The 22,747-nt window shown below is 40.7% G+C and overlaps 1 protein-coding gene across 2 annotated transcripts in view; it reads left to right on the forward strand.

Annotated features, from left to right (window-relative positions):
* Cep128 (centrosomal protein 128) overlaps positions 1-22,747 on the forward strand; it is a 342,557-nt gene that overhangs the window by 9,046 nt on the left and 310,764 nt on the right. For both annotated transcript variants that reach the window (XM_075948454.1, XM_075948455.1), the window contains exons 3-4: positions 11,460-11,621; positions 13,432-13,518. In XM_075948454.1, coding sequence (XP_075804569.1) covers positions 11,475-11,621; positions 13,432-13,518 — 234 coding nt within the window. In that variant the 5' untranslated portion in view covers positions 11,460-11,474. The remainder of the gene's footprint in view (positions 1-11,459; positions 11,622-13,431; positions 13,519-22,747) is intronic.

Raw genomic sequence — 22,747 nt, forward strand, 5'->3', positions numbered from 1 at the left:
GCTGATGGTTTCAGGGCATCATGTGGCAGGGTTTGGTGAACTGAGATGTTCACCTCATTGATGTCAAGAAGCAGGGATGGAGCTGGGACAGACATAGCCCTCAAGGGCGTTCAGTTAGTGACCTGTTTCCTCTAGATAGGCTGTACCCCATGCAGTGTCTAGAACCACCCCAAAGCACTGCCAACTGGGGCCAGCCCTTAATGTATGAGTTTTTAGGGACAGGCACACTTTATATCTAAACCACAGCTGGGTTGCTGCGGTATTTGCTTTGGAGAGTGATAGTCAGGGAATTTTAGGGCCTGGAGAGATGGCTCAGGAGTTAGCAGCACTGACTGCTCTTCCAGAGGACTCAGGTTCATTTCTCAGTACCCACCTGGTGGCTCACAACTGACTGAAACTCCAGTTCAAGTAGGCTCTATGCTCTCTTCTGGCCTCCATGAGCACTGCACACATGATACACAAAAAGCACACATGAAAAACCAGAAAAAGGGAATGGACTCCTTAAGATAGAAATGGCGAGTATGGCAGAGGCTGATCAGGAGCAGGGAATAGGGGGTCAACAAGATTGCTCTCTGCTCTCCGGTTACAAATTTTGTCTTGCAGTGTTGGCATACGGGCCCCTGCTCTGTGAACGGTGGTTCTTACTGCACCTCTGGCTCTTTTATTTGTAATCATGCATTCTGACCATTAAATCCAATCTTTCCCTGTTTGGAATCCAATTTAAAGGCTATTTCATGTTGACCTTTAATTTTAAAACCTACTCAACAAATTTTTATCTTTGAGTTCTTAGGCAAAAACATAGTTGTTTCTTCCTTACCCTTAGACGTGGCTATGCCAGTTTACTGGGTCATCTGGGGCTGTAATTTAAGTAGCTGAAGAATGACAACCATTCTTCAAGGCTGGAAACTAACTTCAGAGTGGGTGGCCAATATGCCACTGCAAGTCTTTGGGTGGCATTGCTCTAAATAGTGAGTGGCTTGCCTGTGTGACAAACCAGTAGGTGGGTTCTTGTCACCCTCCCCCGCCTCTTTCTTAGTTTTGGTTGAGACAGGGTTTTACTATGTAGCCCAGGCTGGTCTTGAACTTGCAGTGAAGTGCTGGGGTTATAGTCATGGGTCACCACACTCAGTTTTATTTCTTCTGTCTTGGGCCTGCCTTGTATTTGTATACCAAATATGTTTCAAACTGAGGCTTCTTTATCCCTTGAGAAAGCATCCTTTCCAGGTAGTATCCAAAGAAGAAGAAAAAGGCTCACTTGACTGCCTCTCTCTTTTGCCTCTCCTTCATTGTAGGGCCTTCATTGCTTTGCCGAGACTGTTTTTAATATGCTCACTGACAAGCCCAAGGGTATTTTCCTACTTGGTGCATCTCAGTTCAGTTTTCCCTCTAAACCAGGGCAGTAGGTACCCCACAGTAAGTTCAATATGAACAGTTTAGCATTGAGGGCTGGCGAGCTGTGTTCCACAGGCCAAATTCCACCCAGCCACAGGCCACATCATATTGTTCCATTCTCTTACATTGTCAGGTTCTTTTGCTACAGTTGCAGGGTATAATAAGTGTGCCAGAGACTAGGGTTCACAAGATTGAAAATACAAGCTAGAGTCACTAGGGGTGGGGTGGGGAGCACCTCAACTGAGAAAATACCTCCACAAGATCAGGCTGTAAGCAGGCCTATAGGGTATTTTCTTAATTAGTGATTGATGTGGAGGGCCTAGTCCATTGTAGGTGGTGCCAACCCTGGACTGGTGGTCTTGGGTTCTATAAGAAAGCATCCTGAACAAGTCACGAGGAGCAAGCCAGTAAGCAGCAACTCTCCATGGCTTCTATATCAGCTCCTGCCTCCAGGTTCCTGCCTGGTTTGAGTTCCTGCCTTGCCTTCCTTCAGTGGACTGTGATTCCAGATATGTAAGCCAAATAAATCCTTTCCTCCCCAAGTTGCTTGCGGTCCCCAAGCACCATAGTAGAGACACTAGTTGAGGAAGGCATATACTTGAAGGGTGCTCTTCTGTAGGATTGAGATCCAGAACTTGTTGGGGAAGATGTGGATGCATCATTGGATGGTAGAGAGACTGTGGGTATCCTAGGCTACAGTTGGTTCATAGTCACTGAACAGTAAGTGTTAGCACCTGAGGAAAAAAAAACTGTTTCCACTCCTGTCTGACTAAATGCACAGAGACTGGCCAGATGACTGTTCCCCCTAAGTCAGGGCTTCAGAGAGCAGCCCCTCACTGGCTTTGGAGGTCCATTTTTGGGGAAGGATTAAGGTTGCTAGAAAAGATCTGTCAAGATAATTGACTGTCAGCACCTGGCCAGAGAGTGGGACTCAGGGCTCAAGGCTGCCTGTTGGGTAGATATGTTGAAGGGCAGTCACCAAAGCATCCGGGAAGACACATTTTCATAAGGCGGAAGGATAATCATATATTACATGTTTAGGAGTCTAGCAAGGCAGAAAAGGTTGGGAATACATCATGGGGTCACAAGTTCAGCGTAGGTTGTAAAACATGGTTTAAGGTGTGGAGACTTCTTAGTAATGTGTAACAGTGTGGCTTCCTAACAGCAGTGTGACTCCTGTTTTGACTTCACATAAGGAGCACCGCTCTTGGGGGAGATGGGATGAGTCTGGAAGAAGTACTGCTCTTGGATGGGGTGGGATGAGTCTGGAGGTGGGGAGCTGACACCCTTTTCAATGGCAGGAAACTCTTTTCTGGTGTGCTGTGGGTTGAAGTGGGGGCCCTGACTGCAGATGAAATGAACCCCTGAGACACATGGAGTCTGAGGAGGGAGAGTGCTACTAAACCACAATGGGAATGGATGTCACTGGGTATCCTTTCCGCAAGATTCTGACATGGAAAACACAGGGGCCCCTGCCTCCAGTGCCCACTGCCCGGTTCATGATGCTGTTTTCACTATGTCAGCTACAATGGAAATATTTCAAGTTTGATTTTCAAGGAGTAGGCAATAAAGGGTTTATCTGATCTGAGACTGTAAAGTAATTGCAAAATTTATGAATATTCTTTTTCTCACTTCTTTTAAAGTTTGCTTTTTATAATTGGTTTATCACATCTCTGAGTTTCTCCTTAGCTCTGCTTCCTTCTGTCTCATTCACTAGTTCCTTCTCTCCCTTTTGTATGTTGAAGTCCTTCCAGGATTCCCTACTGTTCTCTTTCTTTTCGTACTGTATTTTTTATTTAGTGGTCTCAACTTCTTCCATACTGACCACTCCCAGGTGCCTGTTAGGTGTCTTCACTCTGTTTCTTCTTTCCCCCGAAGAACGTGCCGCATATTTTTGTAGTCTCTTTCTCTTGAGTAAGTTTTTTGTTGTCTGTATCATCCATTATCCAGCCAACCAACAGAACCCAGAACTCAGCTTTGACTATGTCTAGCTGGTGGCTCATTTAGTTCATCTCCTCTGCCATTGCAGTAGGGGCTTACTTAAGAGTCTGTGGTAGCCTCTGCAAATTTCTCAGTGGATTTGCTTGTTATTATGTTATTCCTCAAGATTCTTTTTTTAACCCCCTTCCAGTATTGGTGTTCAAATTCTTGCTTTTAATTTTAACAGTATTAGAATTCTTTCAAAAATGATTTAAAAAATTACTTAATTATGTGTATGTATGTGTGTGTCAGTGTCTGGGTATGTGCACACAAATGCAGATTCCTGTGGAGGCCAGAGGCATCCAGTTTCATGGAATTGGGCTTGTGAGCCACTTGATGTAGTTTATGGGAACCAAACTCAGGTCGTCTGCAAGAGCAGTAAGTACTCTTAATTGCTGAGCCATTTCTCCAGCCTCCATATTAGAATTCTTAAAAAAACAATCCATCCATAGGCTGGGAAGCCAGAGCATGCAGATTAGGTGACAGCAGAGCTGCCCTGGTACAAGGCGGAGAGCTCTGTGGGTGTGGACTCCCCTTAGTTTCTCCGAGACATCTCCTCACATTCGCTGTGTGTCAGACTTCTCATCTTCCGTGCTGAGTGAAGGATTCTGGTCTGATTCCTTGATTGTTGTCTTGCTGCTTATCTCTATAATGGAATATTCTTGCCAGTCTTTCTCACCAAGAACTGTGACCTACTTACTTTCATCTTTGATCTCTCTCTCTCTCTCTCTCTCTCTCTCTCTCTCTCTCTCTCTCTCTCTCTTTCTAGCAGTACTGGGGTTTGAACCTAGGATTTTGTGCATGTTAGGCAATTGCTTTACCACTGAGCCACATCCCCAGCCCTCAGTATTTTGAGACAGAGTCTTGCTGAATTGGTCAGACTGGCCTTGAACTTTGGACCCTCCCGTCTTTCTCCTGATGCTGTGAGGACAAGTGTAGATGGCCATCCTTGGGCTACCTTTCATTGTAATGTAGGAATGATTCAGTCAAGGATGAATGAATGAGTGAGCCTGTTTTGAGTCCTCTGGTCCGAGGCTTATGGAGTACCTTGTTTCCTGCACATGCAAGAACTGGCGGATGGACTGACTGATGTAGAGAAAAAAGGAACAACATGACAAAGGTACATGGCCACCTTTGCTGACTTGGTGACCTTCACCTGCAGGGTGATCTGCACCCCAAGTTGTATGGCTGTTGAAACAGGGAGAAATACTTTATGAAAATTGAATTTGGTTCATGATTAAGTTTAAAACACATTTCCCTTCTCAATATCAGTGTCATTACCTTGAACATCTTCTTTGAGGTCAGTTGCCCTCGATAGGGACAGCTGAGGCACATGGAGGCTCTAGAGCCAATCACCCACTTAACACGCACTAGTCAGGCTTTGTGAAATATCACCCCTGATGCTGGGTGCTTATCTTTTATGGAACAGCTTGCAAATCCTAATTGTTTTAAACTGACTCTGAGGAAAAGAGATTTGAGAATCAATAAATCACAGCTCTCATACATACAAATGTGCCTCATTACAATGAAGACCATCTGATGGCTCTTTAGGTCAAATAACAAAAGGGGTGGACTGGAGTTTATAAAGGTTCACTTCAGTCCTCTTTTTACAAGGCTTGAATGCAGTCTTCTCTCTCTGGTCCCAGTGTCCAGGCTGCTTATGGACATTTGTTTAGATGGCATGAATTGATGAGGGTTCATTGCTTGCTTTAGCGGTTGTATGTCTTCTTTATAAGGTTCATTAAAGCAGAAACAACAATATTTATATCTTTAAGTATCGTTGTGTTGGGAGCAGCTAAACAAACTATTCTAAGAACTGTGCCAGCTGCTAGTCAAACACAGCTTTCTCTACAATTTTATAGACTTTTCCCCAAGGTTACCCATCTCTGTCCCCTCTCGAGCCTTGGACATGCTCAGGTCTGAAAAGCAAATAGTATTTTCTTGTTGGAGAGAAATTTTGTTGCGCAGGGAGGTGATGGTGCGGTGCAGACAGGTAGTTCTGTTTTTCCTCCAGCAGAAGGAAGTGCTTTTCTTACCCTCAGCCAGAATTTTTATCTACTCTATCGCAAAGAAGCATCTACCTTGATGCTTCTTTGAGAATCAAAATGCAGTATTGACCATGCGTCTGTCACTCATGAACCGTTCTCAGTTTGTTCTTTAGAGCAGCATTTGATCTCAAGAAGCCATGGCCGTCCCACTAGATGCTCTGTGTTTTAACCTTTCTTTTTTAGTTGGAAATTCACATCATTTTCATGTTTTCTTTAGCACAACTTCACAGTAAATATCTTTATATGCAAAATTTCAGTTGAGTTTTGTTTAGGGGTCATTTTTGGTTGTATACTTATTTGGTCAGTGGTACAAACAGTTCTTGGCAGATAGTTCCCTGTTAATAGCCACACAGGTTGTATTAATTTGCACATTCCCACTAGGAGAGTTTGGGAATGCTTTCTCCTGAAACTCAGCTCTCCACAGACATTATTATGGGTACAGTAGGACAGGAGGGCACCCTCTTGGTTTATTTCAATTTCTTAGACTATTTTGTTGAATTTTTTTTCTTGGATCTGCAATTTGTTTTCTTTCGTGACCATTCTTGCTGTATTTGTCAACATAAAATGACTCCGACTCTTAGGCATTAGCTAGTTTCACTGGGGAGAAAGTTTTTTAGAGTAACTTTCTTGAATGCCAGTGATCTTAAGGTAAAGTACACTTAAATACTACGTTTAAACTGTGGTGTAAAGTAATATATTCTTAATGATGAATAAAGGGCGTATTCTACATTTTCTTTTGGGGGCTCAGAACTGTTTTCATGGCTTCTGTATATCCACCCCAGCTTTAAAAACATGTTACTAAAATCAAATCAAATCATTTCCTTCCATTCCCTGTTTCCTTTTCTTCTTCCGGCCCTTCCCATCTCCTGCTCATCCCATTCTTACTCCCTCTCAAACTCATGGCTTCCTCCTCTTTGCTATTGTTACACAACACAGACACACACACACACACACACACACACACACACACACACACACACACAGGCATACATACAGAGACACACAGACACACATACACACCAACAACTACTGAGTCCATTCAATGCTGCTTGCATGCCCTTGATTTCAGTGCCATCCACTTGGTGATAGATAACCAGTTAGAAGGCTCCTCCCTGGGGGAAGACTACTTTTCCTAGTCTCAGCATCCCTTAGGTGCCTGTAGTTTTTTTTTTCTGAATTGGAATCTATGAGGTTTTCTTTGTCTGAGTTAGCATGTCTATCTTTGCTTTTGATATATGTGCACACCTCTTGCAAACTTCAGTGGCCAGCGTTTTCTAGAGAGTGGTTTTTGGCCCATGATAGATTAATGTTGTTTGGTAAGATTGTATCGTTGGCACAATGGCTACTTTCTGTGTTGTGGCACTGAGAGTTAGGCCTCCACTCATGTTTGCTATAGGAGTCATTCTTAACCTCTTCTATTGTTAGTAACAGTGAAGAAAGTGCCCAGTTTTTGCCAGCAATGAAAGTAATCTATTTATATAATTCTATTTTTCTTTTACTTCACTATTTGTAAAATCTAGGTATTACAAATTATGTAGTTGGTTGCCAAATGTTCATATGATTTAGAAAACCCCTGCAATTTCTCAGTACTTACCTTAAATATTGATAACTCTGCAGGAGTTCCACCAGATGCAGGAGTCTGAACAGCTCTCATTGCTCAAAGTAATCAAAATTAATAGCAGAAGGCTTAGAGTACACCCAGGAAGCTCATGCCAAAAAGTGATCCTATCTTATTGAAAGTATGTAATCCTAGCTGGGGTAAGTAATAGGACTTTTCCTTCTGTGTATGTCATGGTAAGAGCTAATTTAATGTTCTCTTAATTTTACCCGGTTCTACTATGGTTTTCTTATAGAATTAAATTCACATACTCCACTGGTCACTTGTTAACACATATTAGTCACAATGCATGTTCTATAAAGGACTTTGAGAAACCTCTGCCAGGGTTAAAAGTATAAGTGCATGGTGTAGGGTTTCCACATGAGCTCATATTGTTTGTCTTCCTTGGAGGGGTGGGGCAGAAATAGTACTGAGTGGAGGATGGGAAGCGTTAATCTAATCAATCTTTATCAATAGAAACTGGGAGTCAAATATCAGGGTAAGAACCTGAAAGATCAGAGAAGCAGGGAGCAGCCTCTAGACACTTCCTACCTCTTCCGTTCCTCCATCCAGAAGGGCCGAGATTCTCTCTCAGCTCTGCCTTATTACTTCCTGTCTCCTCTCTGTCTACAGTCTTCCAACTTCTGTGGTCAGCTAGTGGCTATCTCTGCCCTCTAACTCCAAGCAAGCTTTCTTTGTCAGAACACAATCAAAATATCACACAAGGATGAGTTAAGAGAGTCCTGAGATTTTATTTACAATATAATGTTTATTTACAATATAATGTTCTCAATGTTTTATTTGAAAAGTTACAAGCATGTTATGGTGTTATTTATCATTACTGATAATTAGTTCTAGGGGTGTGTATATGCAGCTTTACTATATTGTTCTCTGTACTATTTTCACCATTTCCCCAAATAGTGACAAAGAACCATAACAGTTTGGGCTTCCGGTACTCTTAGTCAAGTTGAAGTCAAATTGCCTACTTATTTAAAGAGTCTGATATGGAATAATATCCAAGAGAATTCTCTGTAAACAATGATTAACATTGTCGGTACTTTTAAAAGCATCAAGTTGTCCTAGACAGTCACTTTGCTTCCTCCTCCCACCGCACTGCAGTTAGTGAGCAGCTTCCCCTTTCGCTGCCATCTCTTTTTGTCTGCTGATTCTTAAAGAAATGACAATACAGTTTGAGAAGGGATCCCAGATGTAAACGTTCTTTTCCTCATTTATCAATCACAAGAAAAACAGTGAATAAAAACCCTTACTTGGAGACCAATGGTTTGATTTGTTTCCAGGATTCTTTGAAATGTGGGGTAGATAGGGCACTTAGTTTTCTCCTGTCTTTTTAAGGTTTTATGCAGCTATTTTTCATTTCTGCTTTTCATTGATATTTTTATCCTGACCAGTGATGAGAGGCAGTCGAAGGAACTGTAGACACACACACACATCACATGTGTTCTGCTACTTTGTTTATCAGTTCTTATTCATCATTAAGACTCACTCATACTATGTCATAGCCAGTGTGTACTGTGGAAGGACCAGAACCGTGAAGATGGAGAAGGCTAGAGAATCCTGGGCCTACTGCTTGTCATCTACCATTGTATAGAGTTGGACTCATTCCTTAACTCTTAGCCTCAATATTCACTATAAATTATGGAATAACTGTAGTTAATACTGCTTATTACTGTTTTAGTTATTAATTATTATTGATTTGTGTGATGCTGGCTCTACTACAAACCTAGATCCCTAGGCCCAGTAGTACACATTTTATAAAGTTGTGAGAATCAAATTGGCTTGTCTATGAAAACACCCACATAAGTACGTCAGATAGTAGCTGGCTCTTGGAAAATGCATGTTCTTTTTTTATTTACTGCTAGAGAATACAGGAAGTACTGGAAAGAGAGTAAGGGGGCATTGAAGAGATTCCTGAGACATAGATGAGGATGTGAATTCCAAAGTTTTAAAGGCAAAGGGTTGTAATTTAAAAAGCAGCGCGAGAGGAAGAAGCCATGCAACAGAGTTCATGTGGAGTTTTTTTATTTTGGGAAAGGGAATGGAAAATGGGGGAAGGAGAGGAGGAGACGGGCCTCTGGAGACAGGAGCAGCAGAAGAGAAAAGCAGAGAAAGAGAGACAGTAGAGGAGCAGAGAGAGAGAGAGAGAGAGAGAGAGAGAGAGAGAGAGAGAGAGAGAGAGAGAGAGAGAGAGAGAGAGAGAGGCCCATCTTTTAAAAGGGAAGGTAGTGATTGTGCACAGGAGGGGTTTTAGTGGCTGCAGCTGAGGGTGTATCCTGTCAGGACCCAAGGGCAGGCCGGTACAGATGCCTGAGTACTAACAAAAGGCATTTCAGAACTTTGTTAGTTACTTTTCCCAACAGATGCAATTTAAGGGAGGAAGTTGTTGTCCCCCCTTCGTGCCCCCCCCCCCTGCCAGTTTCACAGAGTCAGTCCTGCTTGCTGGCCCAGAGCATGGTGGTGGACTTTGGGGGATAGTCTCCTTCATTTGTAGGTAGGCGGGCAGCAGAGGAAGGAACCATACCACAGGTGTCCTTAGAGGCATTCTCTACTCACTCATTTCTTCCAACTGTGTCTTCCCTCTTCCCTGTACCACATCCCAACAATGTCATTCTAAGTCTATTAAGAAATTAATCCATTAATTATTAGAAGTCTTCATAATCTTACTGTTTCTGGAAACAATATCCAGGCACACCCAGAACATCTCTAATGTCCCAAGAATTTATTAATCTTATTAAATTTGAACTTAGAATGAATTATCATGAATATCTGTGTGTGAACTTCTTTTTTACATGAGGGGTGAGGGTGGGGTGGGGGTTTAAACAGCTGTGACTTGAGAAAGACAAAGTCAAGCAGTGCCTTCAGTTTTAGTTTCTCAATCGTGTTTTCTAGTATGGGAGGGAGCCCATCATGGGCACCTTAGTGCTTCTACCTAGGCAGCAAAGACCTGAGAAGCTGGTGTAGGAGGAAGCCAAGGGGCGTGGCCATGTGAGAGATGCATGTGCTTGCAGGGTGTTCAGAAGCTCTCTGTCTCAGCTTGTATTATGTACTTGGATATTTCATGGATTCTTTCTCTGAAGTGGTGAAGATAGACTGTAATTTAATTTTGAAAAAAATCTAAATTCACAGAAAGGGTCCTTTATCTTCTCTAGAGACACGATTATGCGTTTCAAGCTGCAATAAAGATAAAAGGTCTAGAAGACCCGGAATATTCTGTCCTGAACGAGAAATTGGATCACACTGTGCATAATAAGCCAGAAAAAAATGTCTGTATAGATTTTAGGAAAATGATAGCAGTTTATATTAAAGATTGAGTTAACCCTCCATTAACTAGAAGATGAAATTATTGGAATACTACTCAGTAAGCTCTTGATCAACTTAGTTTTCTCCGGTGCTGTTTTGTTCTAAATGTATTTACTTTCTCTAACTTCTATTAATAATTTTGCAGAAATGATATTTGCTTGCACAAATAATTTTTAGCATAAATCAGATAAACAGTTGGGGTTAAGTTGGGAGAAAAGCGTGTTTAGAGAATTTCCCAGTGCTGATAGTACATTCTGGAAGGTGGGCTTTCTATTTTGGTGGAGGTGTTCAAGCTAGTATCTCCTTATAAATGCATTATTGTAAAAATTGTTTTTGCATCATGTCATTTGCTTAATTCCGCAATGGTAAATTAGGATGTAGGAGAGTTTTTATTCTGCCACACACTGGAATTTTATTATAGTTTCTACAGGGCATCTGTCATTTATTTATGTTTAGAGGTAATTCTTATAGCTTAGAAAGTGTATTGACAGTGTTAAGAACTGAAGGGTTTCTTTTGCATGTGTATGTGGTGTATCACGTGTACATGTGAACATGTGGTTGTGTGTGCACCTGTGTGTCTGTGCACATAGAGGGCAGAGGTTGACATCCCGTGATCCCATGCCTTTTTCAATTGTTTATCTATGTGGTAGGGTCTCTTCAACTCAGAGCTTGCAGATTTGGCTAGGTTAACTACCTAGCTTGTTCTGGGGATCCCCTGCTCCTCACTGTCCAGCCTCATGTCAGTGGTGGAGTTTAAAATTGTCACCTCCTTGGCTCTGTAGATCTTCAGAGAATGTGTGTGTCATTTTGTCATGGATAGAGTTGCTGACAATGTTTTGAAACATTCTTTATGAAAATACTTTTAATCCTGGCAGCAGAACACAAATCTTAGGAGGTGGTACTTGGAGTTGATAACTCACTGCGACCATGTGGGAGCAGTTTTCTCAGGGCAGAGCAGGCCATGGGAGCAGAATTACATGGGAAGTGGCCCTCTGTGTTTTCTTGTGTGTCTATTTGCTGGACGACTAATGTAATAAATACTTAAAACTACCAGAAAGTCAGGAGTGGGTTCCTTACTTGTGTGCTTATTACTTAATTGACGCTGACTTGGATTTATTTTGAAGGATTTGTGTACATCAATGGCAGAATCATCCAGTGATTCAGACCACTTCCGCTATCATAACCGATTGAGTCGATGGGCAACCAGGTCAGTTCACAGGGACACTGGAAGTCATCCTACAGTAGATGTCACCGCGAAGGTCAACACTATCACCAGTACTTTACAGGTTAGTTTGACAGTGGTTACATTTGATAGACTTTAAGTGGTCTGAGCTGTGTAATGGTTACAGCCGGTATATCATTTTGTTTTAGTATTGTAATAAATGACCCTCAGGCGAATGCCTCAAAACAACCACGTTTATTATCTCACAGTTCTGTAGGTCAGAAGAAGGAAAATTCTCTTCCTTTGTCCTTTGTAGCTGCTCATGTATCTTGTCTTGGAATTTCCTCAAAGCTGACTATCTGGTAGTTCTTCCAACTGTTGCATTTGGCTGGCTATGTCCTCCTTTCTGTCTTCCTTTTCCTTTTTTCGCTGTTTGTTTTTCTGGTTCTAACCCAAGGCCTTGCGCATGCAATGCAAGTGCACTCTACCGCTGAGCCACAGTGCCTGCCACTCTTCCTCTTTTAAGGACATTTGTGACTTTAGCTTGTCCTCTCAGTAATTCAGGAGAAACTCCACTCTAGGTCACGTCTCCAGAATCCCTTTTGACATATAAGTTACGTAGGCAGAGTTCTATCAACTAGGAGTCAGAAATTGATGAGGATCATTAGTCTGGTTACCATGGTGATAATACCTAAACTATGTAATAGGTTGTTGAGAATGTTTTAGGGTAAAACTGTATTCACAAGTAAAAAACTGCGGGAGTAAAAATGGTACCGATGTTTAGCTTCCTGTGCCCTTGTGCCCCCCACAGTGTGGGGAAGCAGATTATCGGTGGATGACTAATACGTATAGAGATGCCGTTTTGGTTTTGAACATAACTTATGACAGTGTTTGGAAGTCTGAGTGGGAGCAGCATGATGCTTTCCATAGGAAGAGCTTGGAAAGGGCAGCCAGTGTGGGAAACAAACCCAGCACGAATTATTTCCAGCTTATTCATCCCTTGCTTTTGACTTAGCCATAAAAATAGGAAATTTGGCTTTGAATTATGCTGGGTTAGTATGCTTGATGGGAAGAGAGTAATTGTTGGAGGAATAATAATTTTGCATAAGAGTAATAATACCTGTTCTTTGTGAATTTATTTAACGCTTATGTAACAATGGGATTTTAGAGTCTGAATCCTTCTACCTTTCTGCCAAAGAGACACATTGGCAAGTAGGCATATTCAAAAGAAATTACTCTTTTAATCTCTTATGTAAAACCAAGCATATTTAGGTAGAAATTTATGTTTAGGTTAGAAATAAATTTATTGTTTTTTAAGAGATTAAAGGGCACGTTTTCTCTTTCTTAATCCAGTTCTGTAGTGAGGAATTAACTGGAGTACAATAGACCTACTGACTCACTTTCTTTACATACCTGAGCTCATTGCAGCTTCAGGATTCCTTTCTGCTCTTTTTCTTTTTCCTTCCCCCCTCTCCACTCTTCCTCCCTATCCCCACCTCTCTCTCCCTACTTCTCTCCCTTTCTCCCTTCCCTTTCTTATACTGTTCTCTTATACTTCCACCATGTTCTTATGGTATAGCCCATCCTGCCCATTTGCTGTGCACATGACCCTCTTCCCTAAGTCTTGATGCTCCAGGTTGCTTTGCTCTAAGAACAATGTGAAGTGCAAAGTGCACTCATTTCTGAAGAGGATTCTTTTCAATTTGTGGTTTTGTTACCAACTTATTAGGGGACCTTGGATAAGGACTTGTAAATTACATGCTTCAGATACATAAATAAATTGCAGTGTTGTAGTGATTTGATGTATATGAAGTATGTTGCTATCCAAGTTACCTGGCATATATTGTAGCTTTTACAAAGTGTCTTTTACAAAATGTTGATTCAGTTTTTTGACAATGCCAAAATTGTTTGGGATGATTATTTTCTTTCTCCAGGACACCAGTCGGAACCTTCGACAAGTGGATGAGATGCTTGGGCGATACCAAGACTATAGTATTGGCCAGGCGGGTGCTATTGAGCAGGTGAGGGTGTTTTTGTTTGCACTGTTTACTTTTCTTATGGAAATGCTTATGTCGGGGAAGGGAATATAAGTAAGGCAAGTAGGTGATGGTGTGAATAAGCACACATTTAAAACTGCCTTCCTGATTTCAGTTTAAATTTAGTAAAAGAACTCAGATTTTCAACTTGGGTTCAACTTAGCTTGAAAGATTTAGTCATAGAAGGGAGAACTCAGAACAGGAACTAAACAGAGCAGCTAAAGTTGGGCCACAGATACTCATAAAAGGCTGGAATTTTGAGGATGGTTTGTTTTAAAATTACACATGTTCATTACTGTTATTATTTTTTAAGATTTAATTATGTTTAATAGTGTTTTATCTGCATGTGTGTATGTGTACCACATGCATACATGACCTGTAAAGTCCACAAGAGGGCATCATATTACCCGGAGCTGGAGTTATAGGCAGTTATGAGCCTCCTGATGTGGGTGCTGGGAATTGAACTTAGCTCCTCTGTTACAGCCTCAAGTGCTCTTAAGACAGAGCATCTCTTCAGCCCTATGTTCATTATTTTATAAAGTAAAGCTTTCAAAGCTCCTGTAAGTTCCACTGCATAGAGGAAACGCTTTTGATAATTTCTTGTTGATCCAGATACTTTGTACTTTTATGTCCGTATATCTAACGTCTTTAAGAAGTAGGACAGTGCAACATAGGCAGGCGATTTTGTTCTGCTGCTGTCCACACAACTTTGTGTGGGTGCGCCTCTGTGATGGTCAGGTTTAATTGTCAACTAGATACAGCTGGAGTCACCTAGGAAGAGAATCTCAATGTTAGGATTGACTCTGTTAGGTCGGACTGTAGCATACCTGAGGGATTGACTGGATCAGGTCGGACTATAGCATACCTGAGGGAGTGACTGGATCAGGTCGGACTGTAGCATACCTGAGGGATTGACTGGATCAGGTCGGACTGTAGCATACCTGAGGGATTGACTCTTGTCAGGTCGGACTGTAGCATACCTGAGGGATTGACTCTTGTCAGGTCGGACTGTAGCATACCTGAGGGATTGACTCTTGTCAGGTCGGACTGTAGCATACCTGAGGGAGTGACTGGATCAGGTCGGACTGTAGCATACCTGAGGGAGTGACTGGATCAGGTCGGATTGTAGCATACCTGAGGGAGTGACTGGATCAGGTCGGACTGTAGCATACCTGAGGGAGTGACTGGATCAGGTCGGACTGTAGCATACCTGAGGGAGTGACTGGATCAGGTCGGACTGTAGCATACCTGAGGGAGTGACTGGATCAGGTCGGACTGTAGCATACCTGAGGGAGTGACTGGATCAGGTCGGACTGTAGGCATACCTCTTAAGTATTTTCTTAATTGCCTTAATTGATGTGGAAAGATCCAGGTCACTGTGAGCAGCATCAGTTTATGGGCTTGGGTTCCTGGACTATATAAGAGGGGAAAGCTGCTGAGTGCAAGCAGGGAAATGAATTCACACCCATTTGTTTCTCTTGGTGCTTGATTGTGCCTGTGATGTGTCTGTCTGACTGCTTTAAACTCCTGGGGCTTCTTTAGCTGGCAGTGATGGCTTATAACCTGGACTATTAGCTGAAGTCAACCCTTTCTACCCTAAAATGTTTCTTTTTTGTGGGGGCAGGTATTTTATTATAGCATCAGAAATAAAGCTACTATAACCTCCCTTTGAACAGCTGTATAATCTTCTGTAGTGTGGATGTGGCAAGGGTTTGCTTTAATATAAACAGTATAGTACTGACTGTTTCTGTCTCTGTCTCTGTCTCTGTCTCTCTCTCTCTCTCTGTGTGTGTGTGTGTGTGTGTGTTTGAGTGTGGAGTGTGTGTGGTGTATTTGTGTACTCCTGGAGTAATTCTGGAAGTAAGATGGATGGGTTAAAGATATGTATACTTAGAGGTTTGCTAGATATTTCAGAAAGTTTCATTCAAGGATACGTCAGTTTATGTTTAGTTCAGATGTTGTGTAAGAAGGAAAGACACTTCAGAATTTAAGAATAAAGCTAATATTTTTATTAATGTTTTGCTAGATTCTCTGTGCTTTTTGAGGGACAAGGCATGTAAGGTAGAAGAGATGTTTACATTTTACATGGTATGTCAGCTTAGTGAAGGAAATGGGATTGCAATCAGCCTATGCATCCTTCTGGCCCTAGCCCTTTAGTTTCTCATGGATTCCCTTGCTCACCTTTAGCAACCCAGTTAAATGTATTTCTTCATTTTGAAGGAAGGAGCAATACACATTGTAACAAGAAGGATTTACATTTATACAGTAATGGTATATATATATACACACACACATATATATGTATATATATATCTGTGCATATATATATACACATATATATGTATATATATATCTGTGCTTGTATCAATTGTTACATAATTCCCACACTGTCATTGATGACTGGCTTTCATCTTACAAAGCAGAACTGTTATTGTTATTATTTGTTTGTGATTGGAAACTAATTGAGCACAAGGAAACACATCTTCTCTGATAAAAGTCTGTTCTACTTTCATTTAGAAAGCAAATATGGACGTTTTGCACCTACAGGATTTTTATGACTTATGATGTATTTGAAATATAAAGCTTTAAACTTCATGTATATAATAGCTCACAAACTGTTTTAGGTTAATTACTTTGTTAATAATACAATTTTTACTTTTGATTTTGTTTGTGTAAAACTGGGACATTATTCACTAGAACCAGAAAACAGCCCTACTTTGTCACACTGATGGTAGTAGCTCGAATTGAGCACTGTTGAACTCTCTGGAGTGATTAGTCAAACCAACAGGTGTCTGTCTCCAGCCACTCTTAGAAAAAAGACCTAGGAGAACAAGAGTCTTTTTGCTCATGGCTCTTCCTTAGCCTCCTCTAATTTTCCTTCTCTGGCTCCTGAAGCTCTTGTTCTGTTCTGACAATCGGTTGTTGTGGCTTTTTCATTCCGACATGTCCATGGATGATGGCACTGATTGCTCTATGTTCGAACTACTCAGGATAGCAGCAATTTTCTTCTACTGCCTAGATATTATCAGGAGACAGGCAGCTCAGAGTTTCTTATGAATGATTCTCATGGCAGCTTATTCTGACAGCTGTTTGTAAGATCAGATGCTGGAAGCTGTGTTACTGTGGCACCAAATGATTTACCTGCATCTTTTTGTTTATTGTCTTCAAATCCTCAAAGTACATGGTAAAATTGTCCATCTTTTAAAAAAGACCAATTATTATGTTGTGTGTGCGGATGTGTGTTGCTTTGTATATGTGAGGACGAACGTGTGTGTGTGTGTGTATGTGTGTGTGTGTTTGTAGGTCAGAGGACATCCTTTAGTGTTATTCCTCAGGAGATGTCTTATCTTTTTGAGACAAGGTCTTTCCTGGGATCTGGAGCTCATAGATTATGCTAGGCTGGCTGGCCTGCAAGACTCAGGGATTTACCTGTTTCCATCTGCCCAGGTTGAAAGTACATTTATGATATTTCCATCAAAGTTTGCTTTTTATGTGGGTGCTGTGAATTGGATCAGTTTCTGATGCTTGCATGGCAAACACTTTAGCAGCCAAGCTGCTTGCCTATACTCCCTGCTCCTGTCTTTTTTTAAAATTACATTTTATTGGGGCTGGAATGATAGCTCAGTGGTTCCAGAGTACTTGCTGTGCTTACAGAGGGCCTGAGTTCAGTTCTCAGCCCACACATGGCAGCTCAAAACCATCTGTAACTATAGTTACAGGGGATCTAATACCCCCTTCTGGCCTTTGTGGGCACCATGCATAAACATGGTGTGTATATCTATAGGCAAATCACTCATACCCATCAAATCAAATAAAATAAATTTTTAAACATAATTTTATTTATTTCCTCTGTGTGTGTGTATGTTTGTATGTGCACATACACGCATGCGTGCACACATGTGCATGAGTCTTACTGTATGTGTTGAAGTCAGGACAACTTGCAGGGATAGCTCTTTCCTTTACCCGTGGGGGCTCCCCCAGGGATGGAATTGGATTATCAGGTTTGGTGACAAAGTGCTTTTACAGACGGAGCTGCCTCACCAGCCACTGAAACATGCTTTTTTTTTTATTCGTATATGCTTTATAATAGTGTAATATATTTTAACCAGTGATAGTTCAACTGTTATAAAATTTCACCATGGTGAATATCTGTTGCCTACTTGAATTAGCATTTTTCTTTTAAAATATAAAGAGACACTTCTTAGAGAAACAGAATCAACTCTTTTGCCTTAGGGAAGACTGGAGCTCTTATTATTAACTTAGGTTTTATAAATGACTATTGTTAACCCACAGCAAATGGATATGTAGTTTGTGTGTTTAAATATTTATTTGTTGTTATTTTAACTCTGTGAAAATAATTTGTCAATGGGTAAGGGGAACATTTTGGAAATATGAGTATCTGCTGTGGTGTTTTTTTTCCTGAGTTGATTTCTTCTAACAAGGGAACCACAGTGAGTATTCATTTTGGTCTTTTATCGCCTCTGGGTTGTTTAGGCTCTTTTTCTTGCAACCATCTCTAGTTAACTATTGTTCCCTTGACTCTTTATGATCTCCAACACTGAGTTTGTTTTTTATTTCCCCCTAACTTTTTTTTTGCTTATATCATCTTAGGAAGTGTTGGGTTCCTTTGTGTCAGTCCCACTTGTCCCTCCCTGCTGCCTCCATCTTCGCTTCCCTGCTCATCTTCCCTTCCAAACTCTGCTCTGCTTCTCTTAAATAAATTTTCTTCAATTTTATGTCATTCATTTCATCTAGTCAGGCTTAGTTTGCTTGTTGTGGTGATCTCCATTTCCCTGCAAATGATATGAATTCATTTTCTGCATGGGCTGGAGAATGTATTGCATTCATATGTGTGCATTTCTGATATAGATCCCATTTTATTACCATCTGTTGGTAGATACTGGGCTGAGTCCATGCTTTGGCTCTCTCTCTTTCAGTAGTCCAGATAAGGCTGTGTAGGTATCTCTGTAGCATCTTACCTTTGATTCCTTCATCCAACCATAGGCTTAGTTCTTTGCTTATAATCCATGAAGTCACCTGAAGAGTCACAGAGAATGTGTGAGAAGGGTTTGCTTTAATATTTAATATGCATATTTGGAACATGTTTTGCTTCTCATATTGGAATGTTTGAAGAACTGTGCAGTGGATTAGCCTCATCTTGCTTCTTCTAGAACCTGTGTTGCTGTTAGTGAGACAATAGGGTTTTTCTTGTGCTGATGTAAAGATGAAATCCACATAAAATGTTAGTACTGCCTGCAGTAGAAGTCTGGGCTGATGTTGATGATGCTAAAGTAGTTAATAGTGGGTTATATTCATTTTTTTTTTGAATTTTCGAGACAGGGTTTCTCCGTAGCTTTTGGTTCCTGTCCTGGAACTAGCTCTTGTAGACCAGGCTGGCCTAGAACGGTTATATTCATTTTTAAGATAAGGATGGGATAAAGACTTAAGATACAATTATAGCACGGAAACTTGCATTAATAGGTAATTTTTTTCCAATAAGTACTCTGATTAAAGTTTTCTTTTGGGAATAATATGAAGTTACCATCTGGTATGTGAGTGAATTCTCAAGAATGTTAAATAAAGTTCAGGTTTTTCTTTTTATGTAATGGATTTCACTTATCAAAAGGCCCAATGACACCGCAGAAGGGGATTTAAATCAGACATTGGCCATTTCCCTTAGTTCAGAGGTCCCTACTCCCATGGCTGATACTCAGTAATTCACTGCCTGAAGGTAAGAGCTAACCAGTCTTTTAATATTTTTAAGTAATCGCAATCTATTGTTAAGAAATTAAAATTAATTTAATAAAATTAAATTAATCAAATTAAGAAATTTAATTAGATACTGTTGAAGACCAGCTTCGACATAATTTGTACATTCCAGGGTAGGAACATGAGGATTAGAATTATTAAGTAAAAGGAACAGAGATATGAGAGAAATAAGAGACAGAAACACAGAACAGCATACTGTGGGACATTCAGTGAATACTGAATTCACCTTGTTTATTATCCATATGCATACGGATTTCACTCCAAATGGGGAGGGGGAATGCAGTAGACTTCATTAACATGATATAAGGAATAGACTTGGTCTATTGGACCTTGGTCCAGGTGGAGGGGTCCACCTCTATACCCAAAATACTAATTAACCACCCCCCAGGTCAGAATCACTTGTTTGTAGCCACACCTGTTGTCTGCAACTTTGAGAGAGCAAGAATAAGCTCAAACTCTCTGACCTCCAGTCAAGGTGGAAGAGGCTCACAGCTGTGGGTCCCTGCAAGTTACATCCTGTTAACTTCATTTTAACAATGTACTTCAGATTTTGAAGTAGGTTATTATCTTGTTGAAAATTTTATCCTCAAGTTTCTTGTGAAGCTACTAGATGTGAATACACACATACACACACACAGAGACACATATATATTTTCAGAGGAATAGTGAGGTGGCTCAGAGGGTAAAGGTGCTTGCCATGCAAGTCTGGCAGCCTTAGTTCAGTCCCTGGAACCTACATGGGGAAAAGAGAAACCCAACTTCAGAAAGTTGTCCTCTCATCTCCCTGCTATGGGCTCTCCAACACACATGTCCTTATACTCAATGTTGAAAAAACGTAATACAAAAAGAATCTTCTTGAGACTTATGGAGGAAATGCAGTCTTTGAAGTCAGAATCGAAATTGAATTCTGATTTTATTTCCTCCTTAGAAATTACGTCAATTACTTTGAACAAGTTACTAAATTTTTTGAAGACTAAGTTTCATTATTTAAAAATTGAACATAATCATGCATACTTTATTATGCTAATTTTTAAGTGCTCAAAATGTTTTTGGACATTTTTAAAACATTTGTAATTTCTTAAATTTGTCTAAAAATCACCATTGTTAAGTATTTGCTAAACCTCTTTAAAATTTCCTTTATTTGTGTGTGTTCATGTACACAGGTATGCACATGTACAGCCCATGGCTACAGTCAGAATACAACTCTCCGGAGTTGTTTCTCTCCTGGCATCTTGCAGCCAGTGCTCTTGCTGAGCCATTTTTCTAGCCTCTGTATGAAAATTTATAACATTATGTTATGTGATATTTGTACACTGTGTGAAAATGTGTTGTTGTGTTTAGTTTAATAAAAAGGTGAATGGCCAATAGCTAGGAAAGAGAGATAGGCAGGCCTTCCATGAAAAAGAGAGGAACTGGGGGTGAATCTAGGTGTGTGGAGAAGATACCAATCAGACATGGAGGAATTCTGATATTCAGAATGAAAGAAAAGTAAAAAGACATGTGACAAAATGTAGATGAATAGAAAAAGGTTAATTTAAGTTACAAGATAGTAGGCCAAGCCTAAGCTAAGGCTAACAAGTCTTCGTGTTGTTGTAGAGCTGGTGGTCCCTATGAGAAAGCAAAAATACATTTGGTATCCCATATTGGGCATCAAGGTATCTTTTTTCTGTTGGCTAAGAGCTGTGCATGAATCTACTGATTTTTTTAAATTATCACCTGGAGCCCCATGACCCCGCAGTCACTGCCCACTACTCAGGCCTGGCAGTGCTTTTGGCTCTTCTGTATGTTTAAATTAAATCTCTGTTGTTCTATTTATCAGTAAGACTTGGGAGTAAAGGCTAGGATGAAAACCTGCTAGCTCAGGGAAGTTGAGTAGTAACTGGTTTACCTTGCTTTTTGGCCTGAGACACTGGAAGAGACTCATCTCTTCCTCACCCCAGAACCAAAAATGAAGTGCCAAACTCAAGTCGCTGCCCTTTCCTTCCTGTGCATCTTCTCTATCCAAATTACTGTCTTCTCTATGGTCAATTCTGGTCAGCTAGTCAATAGCTCTGGCCCCTGATTTAAGGTTTAACTTTATTGGTAAATCTTGGGAGTGTCATATTGTGATCAAAATATCCCACAACAACATTAGGTTGCATATTCTAAATTTTTTCCTATTCTAGAGTGATTAATTTTTGATACCTTTTATTGTTCCTAGATTTTGAAATGATTATTTCTCTTGTTCTGCGATATTTTTCTATATATTCTATGGTGGGTCAATTTTTTTTTGGTGTTTATGTCTGGTCTGGTGATCTGTGATCTCTGTCTGTGTGTGCCTTCCCCCTATCTCCGTATCTGTCTCTGTCTGTTTTTGCCTCCCTCTCCCTCTCCTTCTCCCTCTCCCCCTCCTCTCTCTCTCTCTCTCTCTCTCTCTCCCTCCCTCCCTCCCTCCCTCCCTCCCTCCCTCCCTCCCTCCCTCCCTCTCTCTCTCTCTCTCTCTCTCTCTCTCTCTCTCTCTCTCTCTCTCTCTCTGTGTGTGTGTGTGTGTGTGTGTGTGTGTTTTATTATCTTTAGCTATAGCTTAGAATTTGTTAGCTGGCACCTCCATGTCTAAGTGGTTTTGGCACCATTTACTGTCTGGACCAGCTTCCTTTGAACTAGAAAGGCGAAGAAAGTGCGGCAGTGGTGCGGCTACGACTCGAGCTGCTGCCGGGGTAGTGCAGAGCTCTGGGAGAAAGGGGTCTACAACATCCGTCTTGTATCCACAGCTCTTTCCTTCTTCAAGGGACATGGCTAGTTTCACAGGTGGCTTAAAAACAGAGAGGCTGGAATAAGGAATCATCAGGCAATAAAAAACTTAGGTTACGACCTTTCAAAAATCAGCTCTGATCCCAAAGGGCAATTTAGGAGAAAAGATGAATCAGAACTGAAAATAGCCTTCATGGGGAAAGAATAAATTCAATTCCTACATGTTTGAGGGGGTTTGGGCTTTCTACTTATTCTAACCCAGCTTCCCACTGGAATGAAAATCACATGATCTTCTGAAGGAAGATGCGTCCTTCACAGCTGTAAATTATTACTTTGGATTTTCATGCTCATTGTCTCTGTATGATAAAAAAAAATAAGCAGGCACAAGAGAATAGAAAATGTGACTGTCAAGACAAAGGAAAATGCAGACAGTCAATTATAGTGGAACTATGAAAACCAGTATAATGTGTTCAAGAAATTATACGAGATAATTGAAAACTAAATGCAAGTAACCATAAGTAGAACATTAGATGATTTAAATAGCCAAGCAGCTTTCGATGGAGGGATTAAATAGGAGTCAGTAGGCAGTTGAAAGAGAGCGAACTTAAAGACAGGCCAAAGAAGATATCCAAAGAGAAGAATGTAAGGATGAAAGGGTGAACCTTACAGAAAAGGGAATGATGGAAGATCAATAGGATAAGAAAGGATGACATTA

The sequence above is a fragment of the Microtus pennsylvanicus genome, chromosome 14 (genome assembly GCF_037038515.1).
Source record: "Microtus pennsylvanicus isolate mMicPen1 chromosome 14, mMicPen1.hap1, whole genome shotgun sequence".
Lineage (NCBI taxonomy): Eukaryota > Metazoa > Chordata > Mammalia > Rodentia > Cricetidae > Microtus > Microtus pennsylvanicus.